We start from the raw sequence: 15,215 nt of genomic DNA, 5'->3' as shown, positions 1-15,215 counted from the left end.
TCTCTAATTTATTCCTTGTACTTAAACTAGGCAGGCCATATCTTATAAATTGATTGATGATAAACTAAAGATGAATCCTGTGTTCCCAGAAGTCAAATTTTATAGTATCCTTAAAAACTTACAAGAAATTTTTGTTCTAATTTAGTGTTCATTTATTACAATGTAGGTTATATAATAGATATGTAGAATAAGAATAGAAATAACAATGATGCAAACTATATCTGTTTGTGTAAGCAAGAAGGAAAACAAGTCCTAAACAAAAATCTGTTTATGGTGGGTGGCTAAAAAATTGAGAGTGCAAAAAAAATATTGCTTTGGCGAAATATATATTGGTTTGGTGAAAGAGGTGGCGAAAAAAGAAATTGACACAGGTTAAACCCTGTCTGTATATATTGTATTCATTTGTTGTTGAGATGAAAGAGATGATTCTTTATAATCAAAGTTTATTGTTATATATAAAATTGGAATAGTGTTTTCAATTTTGATTGTAGTACAAATGTTACTTGTAGGTTGAATATGAAATAACTTATGATGGAACTAATGGTATATCTACAGCCAATGTAAAATTTGTACTACAAGATATTACCACTTCTAACCTACCACTATCTCAGACATTTACATCAAAGTTTACAGGGGTATGTATTTGTACTACAAGATATTACCACTTCTAACCTACCACTATCTCAGACATTTACATCAAAGTTTACAGGGGTATGTAATGCTTAACACAGCTAGTCACTTTCTAAACAGTTTCAGGTCATAGTTGACTTAGGTGTGTAAAACCAACTTTCATCATTTACTGAGTTTTTTCACTGCAACAGTTTCAGACTTTAGTTACAAAACTTGTCTGAGATAAGTCATTATGTATAACATTTTGTTGATTTCATGGGTAAAGTGAACCACAAATTCAAATATTCAACGAAGTATACATTTTCTATAGGAAAAACCACCAAATCAAATATCCACGAAAATGCAATTTTTACTCAATCCACGAAAAAATTGGTTCCCACGAAAATAAATGAATCCACAGTAGACAGGTTGTGCAACTATTCAGTCAATAAAATAGTAAATACTCTAAAAAGGTGACAAGCGTTCCAAATTTTGAAACAACATCTTTCGATATGAAGCTCTTGTGTGTTATTAGAACAGTATTATTTAAAACAATTATCTCCTTATAAATATTGTGTCCAAACAATCAGCGGAATATGTAACACAAATAGAAATATCAGAACAAAATAGCTATCTTGGAAATTCATTTATAATTTATATATTTACAATAGTTTACAATCCAGTTAGACCAAACAAATGGAATCTAGCACCATTTGACTATACAGCTTATACACTATATAATGATGTTTAATAGTAAATTCTAAATTACATCTACTCTGGTAATGAAGGAGACGTGTATTAAATTCTTCTCCTCTGATACAGTTGTTTCTGGTTAATAACTTTTATATCTTTTTGTCGAGCCTGCCACTTTTGTCGCAAAAGCGAGACATAGCGATCCTACAGTCTGTCGGCGGCGTCCACAAATATTCACTCTGTGGTTAAAGTTTTTCAAATTTTAACAACTTTCTTAAACTATCCTGCATTTCAACCAAACTTGGACAGAAGCTTGTTTGTGATCATAAGATAGTATCCAGAAGTAAATTTTGTAAAAAAAAAAATCCTGTTTATCCGTATTTTACTCATATATGGACTTAGTTTTTCTGGCAGTTAACATAACATTCACTCTGTGGTTAAAGTTTTTCAAATTTTAATAACTTTCTTAAACTATCCTGGATTTGTACCACACCTTGACAGAAGCTTATTTATAATCATAAGATAGTATCCAGAAGAAAATTTTGCAAAAAAAAAAATCCTGTTTATCCGTATTTTACTCATATATGGACTTAGTTTTTCTGGCAGTTAACATAACATTCACTCTGTGGTTAAAGTTTTTCAAATTTTAATAACTTTCTTAAACTATCCTGGATTTGTACCACACTTGGACAGAAGTTTGTTTGTGATCATAAGATAGTATTCAAAAGTAAATTTTGTTAAAAATAAAATCCTGTTTATCCGTATGCTACTTATAAATGGACTTAGCTTTTCTGCCAGTTAACATTACATTCACTCTATGGTTAAAGCTTTCAAAATTTTAATAACTTTCTTAAACTATCCTGGATTTGTACAAAATTTGGACAGAAGCTTGTTTAGTATCTAGAAGGAAATTTTGTAAAAATTTATTTCCTGTTTTTCCGTATATTACTTATAAATAGACTTAGTTTTATTCTAGTTAACATTACGTACAGTCTGCAGTTAAAGTTTCAAAACATTTATTAGATTCATAAACCTTCTTGGATTTTTACCAAACTTGAACAGAACTTCTTACAATCAAAAGATAGTATCTAGAGGAAGTTTTTTAATAATTTTTCCCCATTTTTGTTGAGCCTGCGACTAACAGCAAAAGTAGGCAAGACACCTTATGAATTTTTTATGCCACTGCCGTAGACGACGGGTGCATTAAGGGTTACCCTTGACCGTCCATCTTTCCATCCCTCAGTTTTTCCATCCTTCCGGCTTTCCGTCCATCCGTCCCATTTTCATTCGTTTGAAGCTTGAGTGGGGGCATTCTTGTCCTCACTTTCTTCTTTTATTATCCATTTTTTTATTTGACCCATGTTCTCCCCAGGGCTTTATAACACCATGTTTCCATGGAGCTGTCTGAAAAGATTTTAATATAGAGTGTATTATTAATGTGGTCCTATAATTTAAGTGAAACAGGGCTATTTTAAGTGTATTTGAAAATACTGAGAGATCACTGTAGGCATTTGGATACATACTCTCAAACTATAGGAACTTCTGAATTATTATTGCCATGATAGATATGATGTTCAAATGCTTTTCATAATAAGGCTGAACCTTTCTTGATTTGACATTCTAACAAGGCATTGCCTTAGCAGACTGTTTTAACAGTTATTATTTTGTACAAAATGTGCATGTTTAAAACTAAAGTTTTCAATGATATCTAATTTTTAATACTTTAAGACAATTTTGTTTGTAGGTGAATGATGTTAATGTTACAGAAAGAAGCGGTAACCCTGGTTACATTGTTGGTAAACCAGTTCGAGCTGGTATCCGGTATATCAATGAATCATTTGGTAACAGGATGATCATTGTTGAGAATGGGTATGACTTGTCGTTAGTTAAGTCATCTGCTGCAGGGACATGTTTGACAGATGCTGGTAATAGAGTACAAGTAAACTTTGGCCAGGAGATGAGATCGGGCTGTCTTATAAGGTAAAAATTTCCACATTCTGCCATGTTTGTTCTTGCAGAAGTAGAGGCAACGCTATTTCTGTTTAAATTCAGTAATCATTTACCTAATCAATAATTTTATATTCAACCTACAAATAACATTTGTACTACAATCAAAGTTGGAAACACAAAATGTGTATACTATTCCAATTCTAAATATAGCAAATAAATTTAGATAATAAAAAAAAAAGCATGTTGACAAAACATTTTTGCTACACTTAAGTATTTCATTTGAAAAACAGTCTGATCCAGTAAATTTCCATTCTTCAATTTATGAATTGACTTTATCACTCTTCAGTATTATTTTATTGGTTATAGGAGTTATGGCCCTTAAATGACGATTTAGACTTATATTGCTTTACTGCCTATTATCTCAAAAACTGTAATAGGTGAAAACTGTAATCAGCAAAATTTATCAGCAGAACAAGGTCTAAAAAAATTTCAGTATGACCAAAACCATTAGATGAATCGTTATAGTAGTTATTGCCCCTAAATGAGGATTTTTAAAGTGTATTTTCAAAAAAACTATAATATATTAGTAAAAACTGTAGCCTTCAAAAATGATAAGCTATACAAGATTTACAAAAATGTCATAATGCTGAAACCATTGTATGGCACCTTATAGGAGTTATCACCTTTAACTGAAGATTTTTTTATTCATTTTCTAGTTTTTGCTTTTTTTCTTGAAAGCAAAGTAGATATGTAGAAACTGTAAAATAAACAGCAATACTTAATCTTCAAATAATGTTATAAATTTACCATGACTTTGGAAAACCTAAAGGCAGTTATTGCCATTAAATGACAATTTTGGACTTTATTATAGTTTTTGTCTATTATCTCTATTGTATAATAGAGAGAAACTGAAATTTAAAATGATTAGCAATACAAGATATATGTTGACAGAAGAGCAATCCAGGCTCTAATGAGCCTCTTGTTGATTGTCCATTTGATATCTTCTGCTGCTTTTTTTTAAATTGAATGCCAGACTAAGATAAACTAAATCTGACCTTTAAGCTTTGTCTGACATCCTTGTTAATTTTCTGTTAACTTTAACCATCTGAGTTATCTTTCTTTAAACTCTTAACAGAAGTTTGTCAAACGGATCACCACATTTTTCATTTGGATCCAGATTTTGTACAAGTAAAAGTCATTTTATAAAGGATTAGAAATATTAAAATCAAAAAGAGATTTTTATTATTTCATTGTTTATGTGTAAGGTGGGAAAATATGAACTATTTATTGAGATATTGTAGTGTAGCTTTTAATTTATTCTGTCTCTAAAAAAAAATGCTTTCAGTGTCGAAGTGTATATTTTGGAAAAACACAATGATGTTGTATGTGAAATGTACCATTTCTTCTTTTAGGTTTAACCTAGATACAGTAACTGTAGCAGAATATTGTGATGCTATGCAGCAAGCTATCAACGTTGCTCTAGAAGGAAGTAGTGATTATGTCAATGTAGAACCTATTAAAAATAGATATGTAGCTACGTTTGGCAACTCTGAACCAGAACAGACTGGAGACTGGGTTCCTATTCTACAGTTTCCAGCAGGAACCACTACTTCATCAGTAAGTATAATTAGGAACCAGATTAAAGCTAGGTTCATATTTTACAGGTTACAGACAGAAAGACTACATCAGCAGTAAGTATGATTAGAAACCAGATCTAACAGGAGACTACATTTCTAATGGAAACCATCAAGCTATATCAACATAAAAAGGAAGTCACTCTTCTTTAAAGTAGCAAGATTGGTTGTTAATTGATTAAGCAAATGTTTTACTTATAGTTCACTACAAAAACATTATTATCATTTGAAACCACTGTGGCAGTTGGAACTTAACTTAATTGAAATCAACATCAGGATTTGTACTTTCAAAATTTGAAGTGGTGTTATTGTTGATCTATCATGGCTATCATGACTAATTACAGAATATACACTATAAACTAGTATACAGTCATTTTCTAATTAAAATACAAGTGACATCAAGGCTTTTAAAACTTTTATTTAAACTGTCAATGAAAAAGAGTTGCACGCTTTTAATGCAAGGTCAAGTTTTTTAAATTGACAAGGACTATGTTTTGTGAATCAGTGCACAGTCCTTGAAAGTTTAGGTTAACATCACGAAAAGCCTTCACAGTTGAAGAAAGTCAAATTTTAATGTTTAAACTGAACAATTGCCATTTTTTGTATTCATTTACAGGAAAATGTTTGCCAGTGACAGAGACAGTGTATTTTATTGATCAGTGTGATAGGTGTAAAATTAACAAACATTTCAATGAATAATCCTGAATATCTTGTTAACAATTAATTTCTCTGGAACCTCAGGTTATTAAAATGCATCTGTTTTAAAAGTAAAAATAAATTACCCCAACTATCATCAAACATTACTAGAAAAATTATATTTTCAAGAATCACAAATTATGAATTTCTGTGACACAAATGTACCATACTCTGATCCCTACTGTCATCTCAGGACCCCTACTGACACCTCAGGATCCCTACTGACATCTCATGACCCCTACTGACATCTCAGGACCCCTACTGACATCTCATGACCCCAACTGACGTCTCAGACCCCTACTGACGTCTCAGGATCCCTACTGACATCTCAAGACCCCCACTGACATCTCAGGATCCCTACTGATCTCAGGGCCCCTACTGACATGTCAGGACCCCTACTTTCTTAGAGGATTATTTCATTTTAAGTCTTTATTTTAGAAATCAATTGTGGTATACCAGTTATTACTGAACATTGTTTTGTCTGCAACATAATACTTAGTTCATATGTTCATTATGATGAGAAATGTTTACGATAAATGCCAAATTGGAGTTTTTACTCGGATTTTAAGTTCACTAATCAGATTAAAGTTTTGGTTTAAAGTATTTTACCATGAAGTTTTGTTCCCATTAATTTTGAAACTTAGTACATATGTTCATTATGATGTGAACTTTATAGAACATATGCCAATTTAGGGTTTTACCCAGATTTGGCTGTACAGTGAAGATGGATAGTGTGAGCTGGGGCATGATGTCCTGATGACACAATATTATGTTTTTGTTAGTACACTTCAGTTGTATTAAATAACTTTTAATATTTTTTTCAGCAAAGTTTGGATGGGCCATCATGTCAGTTATCTATGGGAATGCATATCCAGATAGTGTATTCAAATCTTGGTTCCAAAGCTAATCCTCAGGCAAAGATACTTGGAGTGGGTTTCACTTATGATCAACTACAAACAATTACTTACACTGTAAGTATAATAACTTTCCTTTTGTGATTACATGTTTCTTCTTACCTTTCATCTTTACATTTGACTGCCTTGGTGATCTTGTAGTAGTGTGCTCACCTTGATTGCTGGAGGCTGTCAGGCAGGGATATTCTAAAGACTTTGAAATTGATAATTGATACATTTCAACTAAGCATGCAGTTTTATGGTGTAAGAGCAAAGTCTTGGTCAGGAAGAGTCTAGGTAGGGTGACTTCTTCCTGTGAGCTGCTACCTGAAAAAAAAATGGCCTTACATATCTTCCTGTAGAATATAATCCCTTATGTTCTTGCTCAGCATGTCAGTCTAGCATATTGTAGGATATATTTATTTATGATAGAATAGGATGTTATCAATCAGAATAATTTCTGTTTAATCAATCAATTCTTCTCTTTGTGTTTTCAATCTGTAGAATCTATATGAGAAATAATGCAATAGATAAATAATAAATGGTATATTGTATGTAACCCAATCTATGTACTTTTAATTTCCATTTTAAATTTAACTAGAAGAAAGTAAAATGCATCAAAATTAATTAATTAAACAACAGAACAGCATTAAATTTGTTGAAGTCTTATTGTATATTCACTTTGGACTAGTACTATAAATGAAATAAAAATAAATTTTAGGGAAAAATCAAAGGAGTCTTCCTGTATGTTCAGATGAAAAAAAAATGTTTGTTAGACCATACCCAAAAGTCCATGAATTTGTAAAAATAACCCATAGTATTCTTATTACCAGAATTGCACCTTCATTTTTCACTGGGTCCTCTTTAAATTTGTATGACAAGTTCTGCTAATCATAACCTTAGATGAGTTTGATTATCAGAAAAATCTTAAATGGGGACTTTTTTTGCAAGTTGGACATACAAAAATATCCCTAATTAATTCCAATGTTTCTCTCTTTATAAGCATTAATAGGCTAATGTGCAGATACAACAAGTCCATAAGACATGTTTAATAGGCTAATGTGCAGATACAACAAGTCCATAAGACATGTTTAATAGGCTAATTTGCAGATACAACAAGTCCATAAGACATTGGCTAGTGTGCAGATACAACAAGTCCTTAAGACATGTTTAATTGGCTAGTGTGCAGAAACAAGTCCATAAGACATGTTTAATTGGCTAGTGTGCAGATACAAGTCCATAAGACATGTTAAATTGGATGAATTGTATTAATTTGGATATGAATTGTGGGATACATTTTGTGTATACAGCAAACCAATGACACTAAAAGTCAAAAGACATCTACAGTCAAACCTGCTTAAGAGACAACCTTATTAGGCAAAAACCTTTTTTATAAGACCACCAATTTTAGGTCACTTTGTAGTGCATTTCCAATAGATTGAACCTGTATTAAAAGACCACCTGTGGTATGAGACCACTTTTATGCTCTACCTTTAGTGGTCTCTTAAAACAGGTTTTACTGTATATGGAACATAGTCTTTTAAAAAAAAAAACATTTCAGGGACATCATTTTATTCTGACATTTTTTGGTTAATTTGCTTTATGCAGCTTTTGTTTATAATCTGACTTTTATACTTTACAGTGCTCAGGAAGTACCTGCCAGCCAGGGAATGCCAATGTAGATCAGTCGTTTGAGATCAGTCAGTCTGTCTCTTTTGTAGACGTGTCAGCACCAGCCACTGGAGCTGTTGGTGATGCTCCTATATTTATTGCCAAAGTGCCAAATGACTTCTTCTATCCTTTTGGTACTGGTGCTGGAAGCTCCATCAGACTTGCTACACCATACTTGTTTTGTATAGCTTTATTTACAGTTATTGTCAATACATTGTTTGTGTAGCATCAATAGATTTTAGGTTTTCTATTTCCATATTGATCTGTGATATCATAAATTTAACCATTATAGTGCAGGATATAACTTAATAATTTAATTTTGGATGTAACGCGTCTTCTGATTGGCTGACGTTGTTTTGTTTATCAGCTCATAGACATAATTTTGTCATGTGACCGTGACGTCATCAACATTTTTTCATGGTTTACTCCGGTTTAAAATGGAATTTAGAATTAAATTATAAGAAATGACTGAAATATTTTTTCTGTCTATTCGAAATAACATAAAAAATGTGGTGCACACTTTAAAATAACCCGCTACGCGGGTTATTCAGTGCGCACCACATTTTTGATGTTATTTCTTCATAGACAGAAAAAATATTACAGTCATTCCTTAATTAATAAGAACTCAAACTTTGTTCTGTTCAAATCATAGATCATCAATCAGAATATATATTGAACATACATGTTGGTGCTTTTTACAGGAGAAACTTTAGACAAAATATCTGTGCATTATAAGGAGGGATTATCTCCGTGTATTATATGGAATGGTTGCACAATGAAAAAGTTAGATTTAAATATACCTATATATGAAATTCCAGTACTAGTATGAAGGTATGCAAGCATTTTTGAAGTATTATATTTGCGCCAAATAATGTCCTGTGAAAATGTACCAACCTTAACCTTACGAGGACTAATTAACCAATAAAGAATGATTGTCATAAATGGACAGTACCAACTTTAAATACCAATTAATTAATTTTAAAATATAATAGCATAAATATGTTAGATAACTTTGTAATGATTTAACTCTTTGGTATTCAGATGTTCTGATAGTTAATCATTGTACCAGTTGCCATCCCTACTTCATTTATGATAAACTTTTTTTTTGACAACTTGTGATTCTGTAAATTCAAAAATGAATGCATGCATGTATAATGGTGAATCCCTGAAGACCATCCAAAATGACAGATAAATTAATGAGAATTAATGGCATTTAAAACTTCTATTATGCAAAACTTAATTTCAGAAAAATGTGATTTTTTGTTAGTGGGATGAAGGTCTTTTTGCTATTTTAGCACTGATTGAAATATTTTAGAATTGTTGGATTTTACTGGAGTTTTTTTTTATTATACAGAATGTTTTGAAGACATGAAAAACTATTTATATGGCATTGAGAAAACATTTTTTCAGTTTCAGTCCAGAAATTCTTCTAAACATATTTTTGGTTTAAAAAAAGCAAATTCTATTCAGTTGCTGTCTTGAAATTATTCTTAACATACCAAAGGTGTCAATCAAAAGCCTTTAGTCAAAGATAAACCAACAACACCATGGTCAAAGTGTTAAAAAAAGGGAATTTTTACAGCAAGCAAAATAATATTGATAATGACTGCCCCCTTTTGCAAACAATTTTTGAATAGGCCTGACATAAATTTTGTTGGAAAATGAAAAAAAAAAAAATTACCTCACCTCAAATTATGTAAGTTTGAAATTGAAGAATATTAAGTGATTATAAATGAGAAGATAAAATCTTGTATATAAAGTCATTTTTGTATAAAAAGTATAAAATGTTAGCTCTATTTATTTTTTATGATTGATTTTAGTAAGTTTTCCAACAGATATTTAAAAAAGCATCAGAATTGTATTATAATACATATATGTATGTTTATTGAACTATTATGAGAGTGAGTGCTAGGTGAGAATGTTAATATTTGTAAGTATATTTTTCTTTATATATCACTGCAACTTTTTGCTGGTATATTAATTTATTGATCTGCCTCAAGATTTTTAAATTTATCGAAACATTTTATATTTGTTATTTTGTTTTGTGGACATGTTTGTTATTTTGTCTCTTCTAACTTAAGTACAATATTCCTTATGCAAAAAAAGGCAGTGTCTATTCTTCTGGCTAGCCTGGAAAATAGCAAACATGTCTATTCTTCTGGCCATCAGGAAGAATAACGTTTCTCTGCTATTATGCTATTTTTCTGACAATGTATAATGAATATGTTTTTGGTTAAGTGGATACTGTAGTATCCTGAGTGGAGAATGTAGTGGCAAACAATTTTCTCCCGTGCAAACACTGAGAATTGCACATAGAACTTTAAATTTTTTGCCAGTTCTCTGTGCGGACGTTACTGATTATACATTCAAGTTATAACATTCTTGAAAATAGTAATAATGAAAATAAAATTAAAATGTAAACAGAATTGCCATAGTAATAAACTCCTCATGTACCAAGTTAATTTATTTTTGTACATGCTGTTTTTTGGAATACACCGATTCTCCATACATATAAACAGCATGTCAACAGCATGTCAAGAGAAACCTAAAAAAAGAATATCAACAACATCGATTGATATGCAACAAAGAGCTTCATAGGGAATCAGGGCTCTTCTTTTTATACTCTACCTATAGGTCCATATCTGAAGTTTGTTAAAGTTTTCTTGAGTACATTACACTTTTATACAGGTTAACTGTTATAAGAAATATCATGAAAATTTGTTATGCTCATTATCAAGTTAAAAAGGGGATGCCCAATTTGATATTCCCGTTCAGCCATCTCTTTTCTCCAAACTGGTGAAAACTGAGAGATTGTGACCCAAAAAACATGAGAGAGGTAAGTTTAAATTATGGCATACCACATTAGAGCATTTAGAAATATTTAGAATTGTTGTTAAGTCTTCACTTCATTTTGTCATTGTTTGTGAGCTGAATGGTGAGTAATGTTATTTATTGCAAATGTAATTTATAATGTATAGTCCGTCCATATTTGTAGATGATATATTAATGAATGAATAAATATTTTTTTATATTGTGTAATTGGTTTCATTTACTTTTCAATCATACAAAGATATAAAACAACATGATAATAGAGAGATAATAATTTTGATGTACTTTATCATGGAGTTATTTGAAAAGGTAAAAGATTAAAGAAAAAATAGGGCTATCATACTTAAAAAAACTAGAGGCTCTAAAGAGCCTGTGTCGCTCACCTTGGTCTATGTGCATATATATCAAACAAAGGACACTCCAACACTGTGGACGAGAATAGACTTCATGAAGAAAATCTCTATTTTGTTGATCTTGTATTACTGATCTTTTAGTCTGTTTAGTTTCTCTCTATCTTCTTTAGTTTTTGCTCAAAACACAAAATAGGATAAAAAAAAAATCCTCAATTAAGGGCAATCACTCCTTTGAAGAGTGACATTCTACTAACTATATCTGCAAAATTTGACTTTTTAATGGATCTTCTCTTGCTGATCATTTTTGTGATTTAAAGTGTTTGTTTATCTATTATAATTTAAATCATATAAGGCATAACAGAAAAAAAAACATGTTTCTCTTTAAATATCACAGTTAACATGATAATAGACAAAAATGAAAAAAATGGTAAAATTTGTTATTTATGGGGCAATATCTCCTATAAGAATTTGTCTAACAGTTTTGACGTATATGGATAATTGGTAAAGCTCATTATTCTGAACATTTTTGCTCCTTTCAGATTTTCTCTATTTATAACGGTTCAAAAAATAATAGACAAAACTTGCATATTACCCCTATGTCCTATTTTTAGCCATTCCTGCCATCTTGGTTGGCAGGCGGGGTCATCGGACACATTTTTTAAACAACATACCCTAATGATGATTGTGGCCAAGTTTGGTTAAATTTGTCCCAGTAGTTTCAGAGGAGAAGATTTTTGTAAAAGATTGCAAAAATTTACAAAAAATTGTTAAGATTGACTATAAAGGGCAATAACTCCTTAAGGGTTCAATCAACCATTTTAGTCAAGTTGACTTAATTGTAGATCTTACTTTGCTGTTTACAGTTTATCTTTATCTATAATAATATTCCAGCTAATAACCAAAAACTGCAAAATTTCCTTAAATTACCAATTCAGGGGCAGCAACCCAACTACAGGTTGTCTGATTTGTCTGAAAATTTCAGGGCAGATAGATCTTAACCTGATGAACATTTTTACCCATGTCAGATTTGCTCTAAATGCTTTTGTTTCGGAGATATAAGCCAAAATCTACATTTTACCCCTATGTTCTATTTTTAGCCATGGCGGCCATCTTGTTTGGCGGGCCGTGTCATCGGACACATTATTTAAACTAGATACCCAAATGATGATGGTCAAGTTTAGTTAAATTTGGCCCAGTAGTTTCAGAGGAGAATATTTTTGTAAAAGTTAACGACGGACGACGGATACCAAGTGATGAGAAAAGCTCACTTGGCCCTTTGGGCCAGGTGAGCTAAAAAGGAAATTGAGATGTCCAGTTTTCTAAAATATTACACAACACAAATGGAGTATTTATAAATTCTTAACTGCATAGAAAAAATTGTCTACATCTAAAGTAACATCACAAAAAGACTTGGAAACGGATATTTAGACCATGCAAACAAAGTGATTCAGGCCATAACAAAGTAATTTTTTTTTAAATCGTGAATTGAATTAATTAATATGAATACTATACACAATATGAATATAGAAACATGATATTGCAGCTCTTTCGGTATCTTCACCCAAAATACATTTAATCAAAAGAGGTAAAAGATTCTAAAGGGACAATAACAAATCATAAGTCGGAAAAAAGCAACAATGCCATGACAAAGATAAATTGATCTGATGTCTTAACAACAACCTCTGTCTTATTCATTCAATATTTTGTCCTTCCTAGATTGAAGTCGATATAGGGAGACTTATACATCAACAATGTATTAGTTTATGATTAGGTCTGTTTGATTGTAGTACATGTAGTAGGTCAATGATATTTGGTATACAGTTCTATTAGCATTGACATGACTCATTTCCATGAAGATTATTTGTCCCTGCCCCATCAGTCTATTGACTTTGATTAATTTGCGTAGTTTACATGTTGAAGTTTGTGATTAAGTAAGTTTATGCGGAACCACCTTTGGAATGTCAATGATATTTGGTATGCTGTTGTATAAGCATTTACACAACTCATTTCTGAGGAGATTATTTGGCCCCCTCAATCATGGTCTATTCAGTTTGAAATTTTTACATAGGTTTTATGATTAGGTTGATTTAAGATGAACCACCAATGGTAAGTCAATGATATTTGGCATGCAGTTGTATAAGTTTTTGTGTGTCTCTTTTCCATGGAGATTATATTGCCCTACTCTCTCATTATGGTACATTGACTTCGAATCTCTTGCATAGCTTACATGTGAACGTTTGTGATTGGAGCCATTCATGAGTCCATGGTGTTTTGTATGCAGTTGTGTTACCATTGGCATTTTTCATTTCCATGGAGGTTATTTGGCCCTGCACCTTTAGTCATGGTTCACTGACTTTGAATGCTTTGCATAGTTTACATGACATGTTAATGTATTAACGTTTTAATTTTAACATTTGCATTATGCTATCAAAATTACATAAAGCCAAGACATATCTCTGTCAACAGTTTATGTTTCTCACTAGTTGTTTAAAGAGCAGAGGGTACAGATTATTGTAATAAAAATATTATAATTTATGGGCTATGAAAACTATAGCTGAGGTGGAATGCCATTAAAATGTAAGCCATTTCCATCACTTTTCTTCTTCTTGTAATCTTGAAAACAATCTGCTAGTCTGAAACCACTGAACCATTATCTACCAAACTTATAGCCTGCTTGACCCAACTCTGAAACCACTGGTGGTTGATATGTCGTGAAAATACATGTACACAATTGGTGTCTATATGCTTTGTCCTATATTTTGACTTTAGTAGAATCTAGGACAATAACCCGGATCTTTCTATCCAACTAAGCCTGAAGTTAACCTACGGGTTTCTAGTATAAAGCTTTATGCTTTCCAGTCAACCAACTTACTTGGCTGTCATGGCTTAAAAAGAACATAAGGATAAAGTGCATGTTATTGTCTTGCATTTAAATGATTAATTTTGCCAAATTTAAATATTCTTTATTCCATTATATAAAACAAAAGATAATGTAATAGATAGAAACTTTTAAGCGGCTTTTTACAGAGAATTGTGCTTGTTGTTTATAATTTTGAAACACACAATAGTTCTCACAGTTGTAAACTAAAAGCTAAAGACAAATTGAAAGAATTGGTCCCGCTTTGTTTCATAAACAAGAATGTCCGACATAGATAGAAGATCTTTTCTTAAAGAGGTATAAATCATGATTTGTAAAATTATCATTCTGATTCAAACAAAAATTTTCTGAAAATGACATTATCAAGATGCTTAATTTCTTGATTGATTGACAACATTTTTGTTACGTTTGAAGGACGTGTTTTTCCCATGGGAACCAACTGTCATTCTCTTCTTGCCGACTTGTTCCTTCGTTCATATATGAGGTATTGTTCTTAACCTGCACGTTCCGCTATGTACATGATGTCCTCTCATTTAATAATACTAAGTTTGGTGACTTGAACTCATCTCACCATCGAACTTGATACAACAGTTACCGTTAAATCTGCCTCATATCCTGACTTACATCTAGAAATTGACAATGAGGGTCGCTTGAGAACAAACCTTTACGACAAAAGAGATGATTTAAGCTTCCAAATTGTGAATTTTCCATTTCTATGTAGCAACTTTCTAGCAGTTCCTGCATATGGAGTATATATCTCCCAGTTGATATGATATTCCAGAGCTTGCATTTACTATTATGATTTCCTTGATAGAGGGTTGCAACTTATGAGGAAGCTATTAAACCAAGAGTTCCATGTGGTGAAGGTGAAATCATCCCTTCGAAAATTTTACGTACGCCATCACGTGTTGGTTGACCGTTATGGAATATCTGTTTCACAGATGACGATGAATATGATCCAATTGTAACCACAATTCCTTCCTTTTTTCCTCGAATGTGACCTACTAAA

General features: G+C 31.6%; 1 protein-coding gene across 1 annotated transcript in view; it reads left to right on the top strand.

Moving 5' to 3' along the window:
• Positions 1-11,180, top strand: part of LOC127706281 (tectonic-1-like) — a 30,867-nt gene extending 19,687 nt beyond the window's left edge. The window contains exons 11-15 of the mRNA XM_052210792.1: positions 510-635; positions 3,047-3,282; positions 4,665-4,869; positions 6,407-6,553; positions 8,118-11,180. Coding sequence (XP_052066752.1) covers positions 510-635; positions 3,047-3,282; positions 4,665-4,869; positions 6,407-6,553; positions 8,118-8,372 — 969 coding nt within the window. The 3' untranslated portion in view covers positions 8,373-11,180. The remainder of the gene's footprint in view (positions 1-509; positions 636-3,046; positions 3,283-4,664; positions 4,870-6,406; positions 6,554-8,117) is intronic.
• Positions 11,181-15,215: the final 4,035 nt, after the last annotated feature.

Source organism: Mytilus californianus, unplaced genomic scaffold (genome assembly GCF_021869535.1).
Source record: "Mytilus californianus isolate M0D057914Y unplaced genomic scaffold, xbMytCali1.0.p SCAF_6, whole genome shotgun sequence".
NCBI lineage: Eukaryota > Metazoa > Mollusca > Bivalvia > Mytilida > Mytilidae > Mytilus > Mytilus californianus.
This window is presented reverse-complemented; position numbering and strand designations above follow the sequence as displayed.